The sequence below is a fragment of the Rhipicephalus sanguineus genome, chromosome 2, assembly GCF_013339695.2.
Source record: "Rhipicephalus sanguineus isolate Rsan-2018 chromosome 2, BIME_Rsan_1.4, whole genome shotgun sequence".
In the NCBI taxonomy this organism is placed as follows: Eukaryota; Metazoa; Arthropoda; class Arachnida; order Ixodida; family Ixodidae; genus Rhipicephalus; species Rhipicephalus sanguineus.
The window spans coordinates 204,547,525-204,563,981 of NC_051177.1; the positions used below are offsets into that span (position 1 = coordinate 204,547,525).

General features: G+C 46.0%; 1 protein-coding gene across 3 annotated transcripts in view; it reads right to left on the bottom strand.

Moving 5' to 3' along the window:
* Positions 1-16,457, bottom strand: part of LOC119384011 (heat shock protein beta-6) — a 91,729-nt gene that overhangs the window by 36,475 nt on the left and 38,797 nt on the right. For 2 of the 3 annotated variants that reach the window (XM_037652293.2, XM_037652294.2), the window contains exons 2-4: positions 7,341-7,660; positions 4,600-4,776; positions 3,591-3,787 (exon numbers count right to left, since the gene is read on the bottom strand). In XM_037652293.2, the coding sequence (XP_037508221.2) occupies positions 3,591-3,787; positions 4,600-4,776; positions 7,341-7,580 (614 nt within the window). In that variant the 5' untranslated portion in view covers positions 7,581-7,660. The remainder of the gene's footprint in view (positions 1-3,590; positions 3,788-4,599; positions 4,777-7,340; positions 7,661-16,457) is intronic. The other variant, XM_037652295.2, reaches the window with a different exon arrangement.

The window sequence follows — 16,457 nt, forward strand, 5'->3', positions numbered from 1 at the left end:
AGAATCTCAATACCAAATCATACAACATTTCACAAACCATCATGGAAAAACCCAATGATGATTAAAGCAAGGCTTTGGAAGAACCAGGTAGCACAACTGCACACGTTCACATAGTGAGGAAACACCACTAAAGAGAGTGAACAGTGCATAACTTGCAAGTCATGTTTACTGCACAGGATGGTGAAAAGAACCACTTCTGCTCAATATCAGCTCACACTGAATTCTTTACAGACTGAACAATAGCAGACCAGTGATAGTATTCCTCAAATGCAAAGAGAGCACATATTATGGACATTCATTTTAAGATTTACACATTATCTGCATGGCAATACACTATCATCCACAACTCTGATGTCATGTCCTGAGAGCCTATTTTTTACTGTAAAAATGCAAAGCACAAAACTGTGAGAATTACACAAATGCAAGTGTATACTGTCATTTCATTTGCAAAATTGAGAAGAAACGTCTTGTACTGAAACAAGCGTGGCACCGTAGTAAATATCACTGATCAGTTCTACCCACCGGGGCTATTCCAACTTTGACTAAACTAAAATGCAGCGAAGTGTTCCTAGATGCCCAACTGATTATTCCATACAGCAATTAGTGTTTTTTATATATCATTAATTTTTTTCAAATCTCTACAACATCAAGGCTCTGTGCATATGTGAACTCAGATACACTTCTTACATTTTAATAATGCAAACACTCCTATTATGAAACAAGGACGTTTCCTATTTGAATTTCAAACATAAGGATCAGAGACTTTTTTTTTCACCAAAAGGGAAATATATTATGAATGCCAGCCACAGTAATGACATAATTAAATAAACTAAAGCCTGTCAGTATAAAAGACATTCACAGCTAGAAGAATTGCAGCAACTTGTGTGTGCCGTTCTTAACATGCCGTCTCCTAGAGAAAAATAAAGGTCAAGAAATAACATTGTCATGGTAATGCGACATATAAAATAAAATGGGACTCAACAAGAGAGCTGTAAAACCACTAAATAAAAAAAAACACACGATGGATGTGCCATTCCCTTGAAGGACGCCACACACCACACTTGCATTTGTTCAGATTGCACCCAGCACAACCATCATCTATAACCTCACAGGGTCTGACACATACGTGAATGTCATCGCACCCTCTAAAAATAAGTACTCTATAAAAGCGGGCAGGGGCAAAAGCCGCAGCTGTCGATGCATAGCTACAATTCGTAGGATGGCACTGCCAGTGTGGCACACAGTGACGCCTCAGCATGTGCAGCTTCACGCACACTCAATGAAAAGGCATTGTAAACTTAGTGGACAGAATACTCGACAGTACATGCAGCAGCAGGTGTGAAACGAACAGTATAGTAAGAAACCACTGCTTTTATATTTCAAATCCCACAGTAAACACGCATGCAAGAAAAGTCACAGTACGTCCGGTGACGAAAGCAAATTTTTGTCCATTTATGTGTAAACAGAATTCACTGCAGAACACAGGGGTCCAGCTGTACAGCTGTTGTAAACCATTTTGTGGATATGCTACGACGGGGACCAGATTTTGAATCGGAGGCAGCTAGCTGTAAGGCACTCGGTGGCAAAACTTGCCCATCGTTGTCATAATCTGCCCTTGGTCACCTCTTGCCACGATAAGCAAGAGCAAGTTGCTTACCAAATAGCTTCTAAGTACTAAAGCTCATTTCCATTAAGCGCAAGTGAAGCTGCACATGCGAAACAGGCAGGGCAGCACAGCTGCACCACCATTGCACTTTGGATGCCAGGCACTACAATATTTCAATAAAGCACTGACAAAATATGGTACACTAACGAAACGAGACAAAAGCACTATATCAGGGCAGGACCTAAACCCATAAAACTGCGCTGTTCTGCCACCTTTTACTATAAATAATCGAAATTCCCATAACCCGTGTCAGAACCTTTTCCAACTAAATGAAGTGACCTCCTGCTGTCTTTTTAATTTCTCAAATGAGGAAAAAAAAAGCACACCGGGTCAAAGAAATAAAAGGGGAAAGCACTACTCACTTTAAAAAACTCTTTCTGTGTAGCTGCACATTGAAAGGCTTTGGAAGTTGCCAGTGATGAGTGACAAATTCATGCCAGCTACAGAGAGCTTGCCGTGAGACATCATGGACAGCATGCTTAAAAGTTGCGATAGCTTGCGATGTGCTGCTGAAAATAAGCTCAAAGCTTAGTTTCAGTAGTAAAATTAAGCCTGTGCAGCCTTCCACCATGTCACTACAACATAGTAGCCATGATGATGTCAATGCAAACCATCTGTAACAAAAGCTGGCTAACAAGTGCAGTGAACGTTAGCTAAAGCTACAGCAACACACTAGTATCCAATCAGCGACACTTAACTGACTGCATATTAGCTAATGGTCAGACTCGCACAAAATGCGTCTGCCACGTCTACATGTGCAGACGTGCCAAGCTGTGCTCGCTGCAACAATGAACGGTTCAGTTGCAAACAAGCATGAAGCTGCTTGAAGCTTGTTTGATGTGCTCTGTTCAAGCACTTGTTCGAAAAGATTTATACCAAATTGATGGGCGAACCATGTGAACTCTGTTCATCAGTGACAATGCAGCTCCAAAAATTTCTGTTGGACAATGCATCAGGAAAACACACTATAAAATTGAGACAACGTACAGTAGTACGTCATTTCACACCCTCTCTATCAGATCCTGTCATTTCTTGATTGACAGCGCTTCAGCTAAACACAGCACAAAATGTGGGTATCTAAAATAAATAAAATAAATTGGAACAACAGTGCAGAGGCAGTGATGATGTGCAAGTGTAAGGCCCAGCCCCAGGTGCGATATCTACGTGCCTTGCAACTTTCGTGCATTACGTTCTTAAGTCTTAAGCATAAATCGGAAGTTACAAACATAACTTCTCCGATAGTGCACACATGCAACAGTGATGGCTAGCTTGAAATACCTCTAGTTTTACAGAATATACAAAAGCTTCATGTAGAAAAGCATCATCGCTATCTGAGAAAATGTGAGAAAGTAAACTGCAGGTCCACGTGGCCATATCATACCCGGGCCAGAACTAGCCTCGCAATGTACATGAGAAACTGCTATGTTGTACATTCATTCATTCATTACAGTATTCATTATATACAGATGCTTTCGTGTACAAAGGTGATAAAAATTTTACTTTAAACTCTGAAAAAAAGCTCGCTTTTTTAGCTATTCTACACATTTCATATTTCCCAAGCAGGAAAACAACCTTGCCTCCCTCAAACATGTTTCTGTTGTGAGACCAAGTTCAGTGACCAAGGCTGCCCACACCACTTTATCCTTTGTACACCTGTACCAATCTGCATGTAAAAAAAGTGAAAGCATTGACCGATACTTTTGAGGTCAAATCACGAGACCAGCAATGCACTACAAGGAAACGACCCAAAAAGATCCAAGTGCCAACAACGCTGCCCAGGCTGACGTCTCAAATGCGCTTTCACTGCTTCTGCACTGCCTTTATGAGGCATGTGTAAGCTTCAGGCAGGCCAAATCCCATGAACATGCCTCGTAGAGGACAGGAAACGAAAGGTTGGGAAATGAGAGAGAGAGGGGCACTCTACTTCTTGTCAATGGGGATGTTGCGCTCCTTGTTGGGTGCCTCGAGGGCAGGCAGTGGGGCCTCTATTGTGAGCACGCCATCCTTGGAGAGTTGCGACTTGATCTGCTCAGGGTTGGTGCCCTTGGGCAGAAGGAACTCCCGGTTGTACTCCCGATATACAGACCGGTTCTCAGACTTTTCCTCGTGTTTGGCGTGCACCTGCATTCGGATGACAGAATAGCATATGAAGGAAACGGGAAGCTGTAAAGGCTTGTAAGACATATCCAACCCTTAAAGTTACGTCAAATGCAATGGTTTCCTCTGAATTCATACAGAACAACTCAAACGCACAATGATATTCTGGACATAACAAAAAGTGCCATCAAGTTGCACATGAAGTATACCAATTCATCATCCTGTCCTTTTCCTGAAGTTTTCTGTCCTTTTCCTCGAAGTTTTCAAAGCGTGCCCTGTTTTTCTCTCCGATATTAAGCAAGACACCAAAAAAGCAGCTTCACAAGCAATTATGCATTTGAATTATAGCTAAAGCAAAATGGTGCATCTATTAATCTGCACAATGGTCCTGCTTTGCAATCACGCTTTGCTACAGAATAGTATTTTCCAGGCTAAAAGCAACATGCGCTCAACTGCAAACCTTAATACGTATCAGCCTTACTCTCTTTCTATCTCGTTAAATCCACCTATAAAGTGTCATTACGTATTACGCTACAAGCACGGTGTATGTTATCAAATGTGAAACTGACAATGCAAGCCCTGTTTGAGCCAGGCACTGAAAAGTAGGAATAATAATCATATTTTAGCTATGCCTATCAAAAAACCGGTACATTTTCTCATCAGCTCCTTAAATAAAAAGAATATTTTACCTCACTATAACTTGGCACTTGAGCTCGCATAGCAGACATTGAGATTGACTAGTTTAACCAATGTATATATTTTTTTCAGACCTTGCAGACCTTATTTGTGATGAAGGCAGCAAGAACTGCATTTCCTGTTCCCAGCCCTGCACCCACCTGCAGCCTGTTGTCGATGGTCTTGACGACAATCTCTTCAGGGGCGTACTGGGAGACGTCGAAGCGCAGCTTGAGCTGCTTGGTTCCGTCCTCGGCATCCTGAATGAGCGGCGAGTTCATGCTGTCCAGCCAGGTCTTGCTGGCCGCGCCCATGCCTGGTGGCAGCTGGCCCGATCCCTGCTCGCCAGCAAGCAGTGAGACGGCACAGTGCAACTAAGTTAGAAATCTGTTCACGCCTGCCTTTTATCAAGTTTATCACCTCCGAGACCACCAAGATGCTTGACTGAGATTGGACGAACACCCTTATCACTGAATGCATTGTTTTTATATGAAGGAAAAACAATAACACAGCCTTCTATATCAACACCAGTACCTGCTGGTTGACTTAAAATTGCCACTGTCTCTGAACATGACATTGCTGCCATGATGTGAGAGACGACATATTGGAGGCAGCATAACAACAAAAGGAAGACACCATGTTATGCGACCATGCATCATGCACCAGCAACAGGCAAAAGTTGACTTTGCTTGTAAAGCAATGGCTATTTCCTGCAGATTATTATTGGGAGCAGCAGTCAATTTCAATTTGAAAGCCAGCTATAAGAAGAGCACCTGCATTTCAAATATCATTACTATTGGGTTTTGCATTGACATGTCTATAATTCTGGTCAGCAGGAAGCACTATAAATAAGGATACCATATACGAACCACTTCATTAAGCAGTGCACCCAGCTACAGTTCAAGTGCTGAAAAACTTCCCTATGTTCATTTAGTTAATATTCTCTGAACAATCAGCCATATGTAATTAACTTTTGCATAATCTGGCAGGCACAAAGTACACAAAAGTCTATGACTGTGCTTGGTTTCAATAGCAAGCATAAAACTCAAGAGGCAGGAGACCATAACAGCAACAGCCTTCTACAAGGACATATATGAAACTTTTAAAGCACTGGCAAGAGACAAGTTGTAAAACCCTTGTAAACTATAATATCATGCCATTGCTGGTAGCCTAGAAGCCCAATGTATTTCACCTTCACATTTTCTGTAAGGGCTTTGCACATTTACAGCAGTTTTAGTCAATTTTATGGAACAACAAAAAAACAACACAATGCAACATCAAACAAGCATAACAGCATCCAGCTGTATATGAGCAAGCAGGGAAAGTGCTGCGCTGTCAAAAGCTTGCCAAGAAAATTAGGAGCGTTAAGGCCATGCTGAGCAAAAAGCAGAGGACAAGCTCCAGAGACATTTGTGCAGCATCATCTCTTCCAATTCGAATGTGAAGTGTGCAAAAAGGAAAATTCAATCAGCACAGCTCATGCTTTCAGATTTCGTGCAGAAGAACAACAAGTCGGAGAGGAAGATTAAGGCTAAAGCAGCTCTATGGTTGCCCATTCAGTAGGTGCGCTGCAGAAGCGGCATGCAACTATTTAAGTGTATTGTACAGGCAAGAAGCTATTTTCGTCTACATAGCCAGCAGCGAAAATTCGCAAGTCCGAAGTTCAAGAGGCCAAACATATACTTTGCCCTCGAGTGCAGCTTCATGGCAGGGTACCTAGCCTTACAGTGAAGCCACATTTAAAGGTAGAGATTGGTTATCAAAAAGACATATTCCAAAGTTAAATTTGCAAAAATCTCTACCGCACTGCTGCCAAGCTGTGCCACGTTCAAGTAGAGGAGCAGCGACGCAGATAGTAGTCACTTCTAAATACTAAATACAAGAGTCTCACTCAGCACTTGCAAGTGTGGGAGGCTTTTCACAGACTCTTCGTGCAATTTTTATGTCTATTTGGCCATATTGTGTTGTCAGTGTTCTACGAGTGCAGCATTCTCCCAGTTCAACTCTGGAGAGCCGGTCGTGTTTTATCCCCACACCAGGATGAATTTTTAACTGCAAGCTTTCCTTCTAAGAAAGTCATCTGGATTGGTAAGCTTGTAGTTTCAATTTTATTATCAGGCAGGCGGTGCGTTCTTGTTTCTTCGGGTCATCTTTTTTAAGCAATAAATGGTACTAATGTGTGCATATTAGCATAATCATATTAGCAAACCGAATATATGCCACTTAGCAAGTATCAGGAGAAGAGTTGATATCTGAGCCAGGTGGTTCATGTTACTTGAAGAAAAGCCAGCAAAAACACGAGAGAGGCAGATGCACACAATGCTGGAACACACAGAGGTGCACTCAAAGCTGGAACAGAGAGAGAGACGCACACAATGGCAGCGTTGTGTGTGTCTGCCTCTCTCGCGTCCCGTGTTTTTGATGGCTTTTCTACAAGTATGAGGAATATGCCGGAAAATTGTGTGAACTAAACATGCACAAAAAAAGCTTTATCTTATTCTTCAGAGTCCAATTGAATGGCCTAGCTCGCTGGTAGCTCACAAGCTATAATCATATAGTTATGTATGGAATCAGTTGCGCTTCTCTGTAGGTTTGTTTTGCCTTTCCTCGCGAGGGGGAAGGAGAGGCAGCTTTGCGAGGCAAAGGACAGAAAGAGTGAATATGCCACCCCTCCCGCCTCTTACTACGCCAAGTTATCCTGTAACTTTATCACTCCAGCAGTGACGTAGTTACAAGCTGTATCACCCGCTATTCCACCCTTCCTCGGCTCTCATGAGAAAGTTTTCTGGAATAGCCCCCACGTGCACTCTTTCCGTTACTTTCGAAGCGAACGAAGCAGGTTGTGAGGAAGGAGAAGAAGGAAGAAGACGGCAAGGCGTGCGAGAAGCCATGCACCACTCACTGCAGCAGCAGGTTGCACAGCACCGGGGGGCCCTCCTGGGGCGCCCGGACCCACCTGGAGCGGCGCATTGCTCTTGGCGAAGAAGTCGCGCTCGTGGTCCATGAGCTGGGAGCGGAAGCGCGACATCTCCTCCTCCATCTTGCGCATCTCGGCCTCGAAACGCTCCCGGATCGAGCTGAACTCATTGTCCAGGATGCTGAGGTCGGACTTCTGGATGGGCACGCGTCGTTCGGGGGCCATCTCGTCTCCTTCTCGTCGGCTGGGTCACTGCTTTTGGCGGCGGCGGCAAAGGCGGTCCTGGGCGTGCTTCGCTACACCTCCTGCAAGCGGGTTGGCGAGGCACAGGTGAGAAGCCCGCAATTAAGTTGAACATAATCAACGTTCTTAACAAATGGTATACGGTCAAAACTCGGCTAAACCGAATTATCCTTTATATCGAAGTATTTTCGAACGCGACAATACTTTAGCGCCAATGCATACGAAACTCTACGGCTACAATAGCTGGAACACTTCACACATCGTACATCGAGCAGCGCGAAATGCCCGAAGAAGTTGGCTTTCTCTCACAAGAGGTTGGCTTTTTCTCGCGAAAGGGGGCTTTGCCGCACGCGTTTGGGACAGCGAGCGGTGCGATTAGGAGGGCGCCGCGTGGAGCGAGTAGAAACTACCGCTTGCCATCACGTGCTTTCTCCCACGATTCATCGTCGTCACGTCCGTCGGCCCGTCGTGCACGGTGGCCGCTCGCGATGGTTACCGTGAAACGGAATTAAGAGCTCGCTTTCTTCGCAAAGCTGGCGATCACCAACACAGGCGAACGTTGAGAAAAAGAAGTCTGACGTCTCCGCTGCGTGCAGCATCCCAATAAGCACGCCGAGTACGATATTGAAGAGCAAGGCTGACAGTAGGGCCAAGGCAGACTAGACGCTTCCGGCGTCTGATGAGTACGTACAGCAGCTGAAACAGCGCACGTGAACAGCGCATGAAAATGCGCTGTTCCCGTCCACACCGCATTTCCTTGTGTATAAGCCGTCCCTGCATATGCCGTCCCTGTTATTTCAGGCGTGCCTCAGGGCACGGTTCTAGGTCCACTGCTTTTCCTAATATATAAACGACTTACCAAATAACCTTTCGTCTAGCATCAGACTTTTCGCAGATGATTGTGTCATTTATCGCCCGATTAACAACGCATCAGATGTCCATGAACTGCAATCCGACCTTCATATAATCGAAATATGGTGTAACAAATGGTTAATGTCCCTAAACACAAACAAAACATCACTAGTCTCTTTTCATCGCCGCCAGTACTACCCAGCTCCAAGATACCTTATTAACAACACGGAAATTTCATCTGCAACTTCATACAAGTATTTAGGTGTTCGTTTACCTTCTGACTTAACATGGTCTCTTCACATAACGCACGTCACTAACGAAGCTAACCGCGCTCTTGGCTGTCTACGTCGAAACCTTCATCTAGCTCCTACCCCTGGGAAACTACTCGCATATCAGGCACTAATCAGACCCAAACTTGAATACGCATGCGCTGTTTGGGACCCTCACCAAACTAACAACATTAAAACACTTGAAACTGTGCAAAACCGGGCAGCAAGATTCATCTTTTCAGATTATTCATACCAGTCAAGCGTAACCGAACTTAAATCTTGCGCTAACCTCGCTATCCTTTCATTACGCCACCGTATCGCTCTTCTTTGCCTGTTTTTCAAGTTTTATCATGCATCACCTCATACTCCCGCCATCAAGCCAACCCATCGTCATTGAGACCGCATCAACCACGGGAAAGCTGTGTACCCGCCAGCTGCTCACACCACTGCGCACCTTTCATCCTTTTTTGCCAAGACAGCACAAGATTGGAATGGCCTTCCTCCTGACGTTGTGCACCACTCCAGTGTCATCACCTTCAAAGCAGCGATTGAGCAACTACTCACTTAATTCATTGTAAAAGCTCACCCCTCATGTAAAACCCCTTCACTGGGGCCTTTGAGGTATTGTAAATAAATAAATAAATAAATAAATAATAAATAACCCGCACCCCAACTACAAACCGCGGAACAATAAGTACTGAGAGAGAGAAAGAGAAAAAAAAAAAAAAACAGATCTCCGCGTATTGTTGTGAAGCCGCCTTTCCTGCATTATGGTGAAAAAGTGTCGTGAAGTCAACTTGCGCACCGAGAGCACGGTAAATTTTTTTTAAAAGTACTATATCGAATTAATTCCCGCTTTTTTTTTCTATTACGAATTCGATATATGCGGGTTTGGCTGCACCGACAAAAAAAAAAAGAAAACGGTGTGCGCATATCCTACTCTCTAGCGTCTCTAAGTATATTGACACCTTTGTGTCACGTCCGGCATCAAATATCCTTATGACCGCAAGCGCATATGTGCAACGAAGAGAGGGAGCAAGAGGTGGTCAGTAGTGCTAAACCGGTTATTTTCGGTGCTGCTAAGCCTTTCCAAATATTCGACAAAACGAAACGACTGCTACACGCAAATGCCTTATGAAAGCTACCTGTATAAATGGACAAAGGACTTAAAAAGGTGTCTGTACCTGCCTGGCCACAATGCGCAATAGCCACAGCACTAAGGTGAGTTTGTGAAGCCAGCTATATTCACTCACTGGTATGTAGGACTTTGTTTAAGTATACTCCTGCTATTGTTTAGAAAAAAAATCTATACGTGTTTGGGGCAGGCGTATTAGCTTCACTTATAAAATTAATTAAAACCATCTGAGTGTATTGTAGTAATTCTGACATAGATGTTGTTGAATTCGCAGGGCATAGCCGGCGAGAAAAGAAACGCACAGCTGTGCTAGCTGGCGGTGAACTGACTGGGCCTGCCCCTGCCCTACTGCTCTTCATTTCGTTATCACAGGCTAGGTGGCGTCACGAAGAAGTCACATATGCAACCGATGTGAAGAAAGTAAAGTGGACGAAAAGACAACTTGCCGCAGGCAGAGCCCGAACCTGCGACCGTTCTTGTCGCGCTGTAACGTAATGAGCCAGTGCCAGCTAGCCCAGCTCACTGTAACCTACGCGCCAACAGCACGTTAGCGATATGTTGGCTCCTCGTCCTCTCTGGTCTTGATTAGACAACTCTTAATTTCGGCAATGAGAAACCATCATGTACATGTAACGATAATTCACGCACAACGTACGTTACCAGTTTCGTTAACACAAGGTCTTTCAAGGCACCGTGCGTGTATACGCAGTATCGAGCTCTGAGCGCACCGAGCGACATCTACGGGGTCGTTGCCTCGAAATCGACCTTACTCACGCAGGCCATAAATTTTGTTTCGAAACCGCGCCATCTACGAGACAGACTCGCTAGACAGACTGGCGTGACTGCGTGGCATACGAGAGAGGGAGGTGTATGTACAGCAGTGGGCGGAGGATATCGCGGGAGTCCGTGCGGGCGAGCGAGATGTATGCTTATTACACGGCGACACCCCGCACATTCAGGCGAGACGGACGCCAGCGCAGGCAGACGCTCTAACATCAAGGGAAAACAAAAAGGGAAATGACAAGCGCGGCTATAACGGCAGCGACGTAAGAGCCAACGGTAATTCGCCGGATGCTGCGAGGCATATATATATATATATATATATATATATATATATATATATATATATATATATATATATATATATATATATATATCGCTCGCCCGAGAAACCCACTCTCGTAAGCACATACACCAGAGCGATCGAAACAGCGGCCTTGACGAGATAAGCGCCCCAGACACGAGAGGAGGGAGGCACACAACTCAAGCCACGGCAACAAAGTGGCGCTGGAGAGATGCTTCCTTTTAGCTTCCTTTCCTCCGTGGCCTTTTTTTTTTTCTTTTTTCCTCCCCTCGGCGACACGGGCGTTGCATCAGAAAGCGGCGTCGGCGGAACCGAGCGGTGACGCAAGAGCCGTACACAGCGAGACTGACTCCACAGTGTCCACCAGGGGCGTAGCCAAGGGGGGGGGGGGGGTTGGGGGGGTTCAAACCCCCCCCCCGAAATTTTTCAGTTTTGCTTGCGTATATAGGCACGCACACATACAAACGCACGCACGAACATACATAAAGTATGGTTCAACCCCCCCCCCCCACGAAAAAAATTTCTGGCTACGCCCCTGGTGTCCACGATCACTTAGAGACCTCTCCCTCGCTTCAACAACCTTTTTTTTTACTTCATACAGAAACGTAGATCGAAATATCTCGAGGTCGCATCCCTTAGTTCGTGTACAATATATTGATTCTAATTCGTCCTCGCCGTGCATGTCGAATTTAAATGACCCGAAACACGTCGTGTTTTCTTCTTGTGTAATCGGTTACATTAAGTTCTGGAAGTCGATTACAAAATTTACTCAGGATTAGTGCCTTCTTTTCTTTCTTTCCTTTTCTTTATTTCCGCATATACGCGTGCATGAATCCCGCATACCTGTTGTGACATGTCGCGCAGAGCGATTTCCTGCCTTTGTTTAGCCTTTTCAAGCCATCTAAAGCAACGATAAATAACATAAATAAGATAAAATAACAACTGCACGCTTTCATTTATATAACACAAGTTCGCTGTTGGGTATAGCGGCAGAAATGCAGGTCGTAGGCGAGCCGTGCGGGGAAGCCAATCACTCCATGGCCAGAGGACACACGCATTGGGGGGGACGCAAAATGAATGTCAGCGGGGGACTTTACGGCCCTGCTCGCGGTCCCGGATCAATCTGCCAGCGCGACACGCCTACGTGCGCATCCGTGTCGAGGCCTGCGCGAACACAGCTGCCTCTGCGCGCGATCTCGATCGGCGGCAGTGCGTCGTCAGCCACGGCGAACCTCTACTGGCCGCGTAACGTCACCTTGGCTGCCTTATTCCGCGCACTACTACTGCAGAGCGTAAGAACGCCGCGCCAAATGCCACGCGAGGCGTCACGGCGGGACAGACGGCATGCAAGCGCGCAGTCGCGCGAAGTTTCGCTTTCTATTAATGTACGCCATGGCTAGTCGATCACGAAGCCAAAGCCTCCATGCATGTTCCAGACACCGCGTCATCAGCAGTAGAGCCTGCCACCTAAGCTAGGCCTAAGCTGAAGCGCGAAACCATCGTTACCGCAAGTGAACATACAGCGCGAAAGTTAAACGGGTCCCGCGTCGTGGGGAACGTCGAGAGTTTTTCTTTTTTATGAATCAAATAGATATACACAAGCTGCATTTTATTCCGTGTTGTAATAAGTAGCTTGAGTATTGATTAATTGCATTGAGGGCACAGAATACGTTATCGGGCCGGTACCAGAACGTCCCACTTGTGACGCAAATCGTGTCCTACATTCTTACTTAATTTCTCGATTGCTAAAGCGTTGTCGTGCTCAACACTCATGTTTTTAGACATTCTAAAGCATTAACGTTTCACTCTGACAGTGATGGAAGCGACACTTTGCCTTTTGCAGCAAATTCTGGACCAGAAGAAAATGCTTTAGAGCAGTCGTAAGTGTTTTCGGAGCAGATGGCAAAATATTCCGTGCGACTCCTGGAGTTTAAAGCACCATTTAAGCATTTCATAAATATTAATATTTATTATTAAACATATTACACCTACAATAATCACTGCTAATTGCAAGAAACATAATTAAGCAGGTGGATGGTCATTGAACACTATGCAAGATGAGCTATATATTTAAGATACCAGCACTTGTGGCAGAAATTATATAACAGCGATAAAGCTGAACACCAAATTATAAAAGTAAACACAATCACATACGATCGTTACCAATCAAGCAGTTTATGAATGGTACGAGATCAAAGCAGTCTGTCATTTTCATACTTCACCGAAATAGCCTGCGCTGAAAATGAAAAAAAAAAAGCAACTAAATGGACTGGTTATACACTTAAAATACCTGTTCTTGTGGCATAAATGAGGTCAATGCTGATTAAGCGATAAATGTAAGTCACACATCGCATTTCTAACAGCAGCACTTATTAATGATATTGAACTAATCTCACACACATTGTACCAAAATAGTCTGTTCGTACAAATACATAGCTAAATGAGATACATATATTGACAATGCTAATATGCAGCCAGCATACAAGCGGCATACTACAGGATGATAGTATACACAGGCTCGCTGGATGATCACGTGGTCAAAATTCGTTATTTTCAGTTTCCCAGTGCCATTTCGGAGCAGGTTTGGAGCAGCATGCAGCAGCACCTCTGTCACTGCTCTGATATAAGCTGCAATTTGCGTTTAGTGTCCAGCCTCTCACAGCTGCCGCCATACCAGTCAGGGCTGGACGGTCCTCGAACGCTTGCAACGTTGTGGCTATACATGACCGCGCATGAGACTGCGCAGTCATCCTTCGATTAAAGGAGGAAATGCGTGCCACAGACTGCAAAGCGGACTCATCCGAAGCACCAGCCAGAGAGCGCTCCGTCGCTCGTTGCTTCCAGGCGATCCGAGTCCTTCTTTCCGCAGCAAAACACAAAGCCTCCCGTAAGTTCGAGCGAACAACAGACATGGAACGTGCGTAAGCAGGCACAAAAGGAATAAAACTGGGTAAAAGATGTTCGGGTCGATCGAAGCCGTGAGCGGAGGCCCAAAAAGAAGCAACTCTCCCCGCTTCGTGTAGTTAGGGCAACCATCAAATTGAATTCACTGCTCACACCCTCGTGGTGTTGGGAGGGAAGGAAAAAATGTTCAAGATAGCTTCCTTGCGTATCCTTGCCCCTGCAGTCTACAATCGCGCCTCGCCCAGCCGCGCGCAACGCCGACTCGGTCCGCTGCGCGACGGCGAGCACGGCACGCACCGACCGGCAGCGAGTGCCCCGCGGCGCCTCTGTGCTTCGGCTGCACGCCTCACGCGCACCCACTGGGTGGCCTGTTCACTCTCAATGAGCATGCGCTGCACTCCAAGGCCGAAACGGAAAAAGTATGTATTCTGCAGTGCTGCCCGATTCCTCCCCTATGCATAGAGGAGGAATCGATACGATGGCATTCAGGGACGCCAAACCGATACGATGGCATTCAGGGACACCTTGAATAAAAGAAACAGCGGCCGCAGCTCGCACAGAGAGTCTTCCGAAACGGTCCTTGGTAAAATGACGCCCACTTTCGCGCAAATGTGCGGATCACTGTACACACAACACTGTCGATGACATAAACAGTTCAGAATTCAGACCGCATCGTTGAAGCACCCCCTGGTTATACTAAAAACGGGAATGCTCGGAATTCCAGAACCGAGCGCACTAACGCTCCACATTGTTTTGTGCCGTGTTTCAATAGCGAATAATACGGCGTGTCGTTACATGGGCGTGCCGAAACTGGCCGGATCCTGGCTGGTCGCCTCATTCCACTGTAGGTGACAGCGAGCTTAAAAGCTTCCTCGTGCAACGTCAAAAAAGAACAGAAAAAGAAGAATGCGCGGTAGTAGCAGTAGCCGCATTCCTGTTTCGCATTGCGACGTTGACACCAAACGGTCAAGGCAGCACCGTTGCGGCCACGCACTACACGAAGAAACGAGCTGAAACGGACGGGCTTCTTTTCCGAACAGCACCCGCGCCAAATTCGATCTGCACGGCCAGCAGCTCCGAACACGCTGCGAAATGCGGAAAGACAAGCGTCACGCCGGCCTGTACGAAGCGCTTCCGTTATTTTTCTCTACGAGTTCTAGAAGACAACCAGCGCCATCAAAGCCTCGTCCGCGGAGACAGACAAAATGCGCCGGCAGCTGCCACCACCACGCGTATCGACATTCCTTCGGCAGCAGCGCAGATTGCCAGGGACGTTGCGGAAACAGATTGCCGACCGACAGAATCGCACGGCCATCGCGCACACCGGTGTGCCATCGGACGAGCGCGTCTCGAGCATTCGTCTACATAGGCGTTCCAAACGCCCTTCCGACAGCCTTCCTTCGATCTACAGACGATACGCGTGATGGTCGCCAATCATCCACGAATGGATAACCTCTGCTCGCCAGATTCGAGAGGCGTCGCAGATGTCGCGTGCATTTGTGTTCGTGTAGAGGCAGCTTTGAGACTTTAGATGGCCACAGCCAACCACGGCCGCCGTGCACGTGATAACGTTCGTACATCGATGTTTTCCTTCTTCGTGGTGCTACGAGATTCCCGGCGTTTGAAGAGACAGAAACTCGTGCGAACACAATAGACAGGGCGGGTCAGGAAGCCCCGAACTTGTTCCAAATTTCCTCCACTTGCGAATTATGCGCTGTTTTTTCGAAGATCATTCCTTTCTGCGCCAGCCTTTCGTCCAATCAGCCCACTTTCCTGCATCAAGCACTACAACAGAGCTCAGGCAGACACGGCCACAAGGTGAGACCGGTCGAAGACGTACAGAAACTGTACGGAAGGTTGGACAAATTAGCTAGGACAAAATGGTCAACCGTTAGAGCACAAAGTGCCTATACAGTCGAGGATTGGGTTTATGCCAGCCAAAATGACCGCTGGTCCCGAGCACTGCGTAGTAGTCAACGTTGGTAGTAGTAGGTGCGTAGACAATTGTTTGGCAAACGGGCAACGCGAAATGTATCTCGCGACAAGATTAGCGACCAGAACGCACCTAGCTTTTTTTCCTTTTATTTTTCCTGCGGTGCTTTTTTCACCTAATGCACTTGATCACACTGCCTTTCTTTACTCTTACAGTGGCACGAGCCCCGATGGAAACTCTTGGTTCTTTTTCAACCACATCCGTTTGAGCACTTCCAGTTTTACGAGTAATGAGAGAAAAGTCTCGAAAAAACTAAAACTGGTACGAAATCGATGATCTCGGTTCAAGTTAAAAGTTATATTGAGTACATACGACATCGGAGCATAAGTTTACTGAAGAGCCAATTAACTATAAGGCTAATTGATGGAATATTAATTGAACGAGTTCGTTAAAAAGCAGACGGTTTTCTCGTGAGCCTTCCGTCCATCTCGAGATCACGTGGACACCTTGGCATTCTATTACAATGTGTTGAGTAGTTTCTGGACCTTTCCTGAACCAGGCACACACTGTTGCGTGTGTTTCCTCCAGTACATGCATGTTTCTAATCGTGACGTAGCAATTTGGAAAACGCACAGCGAAACGCTGCCGCTTATGTTCTCACAAAGATGTTTCTCTTATCCTC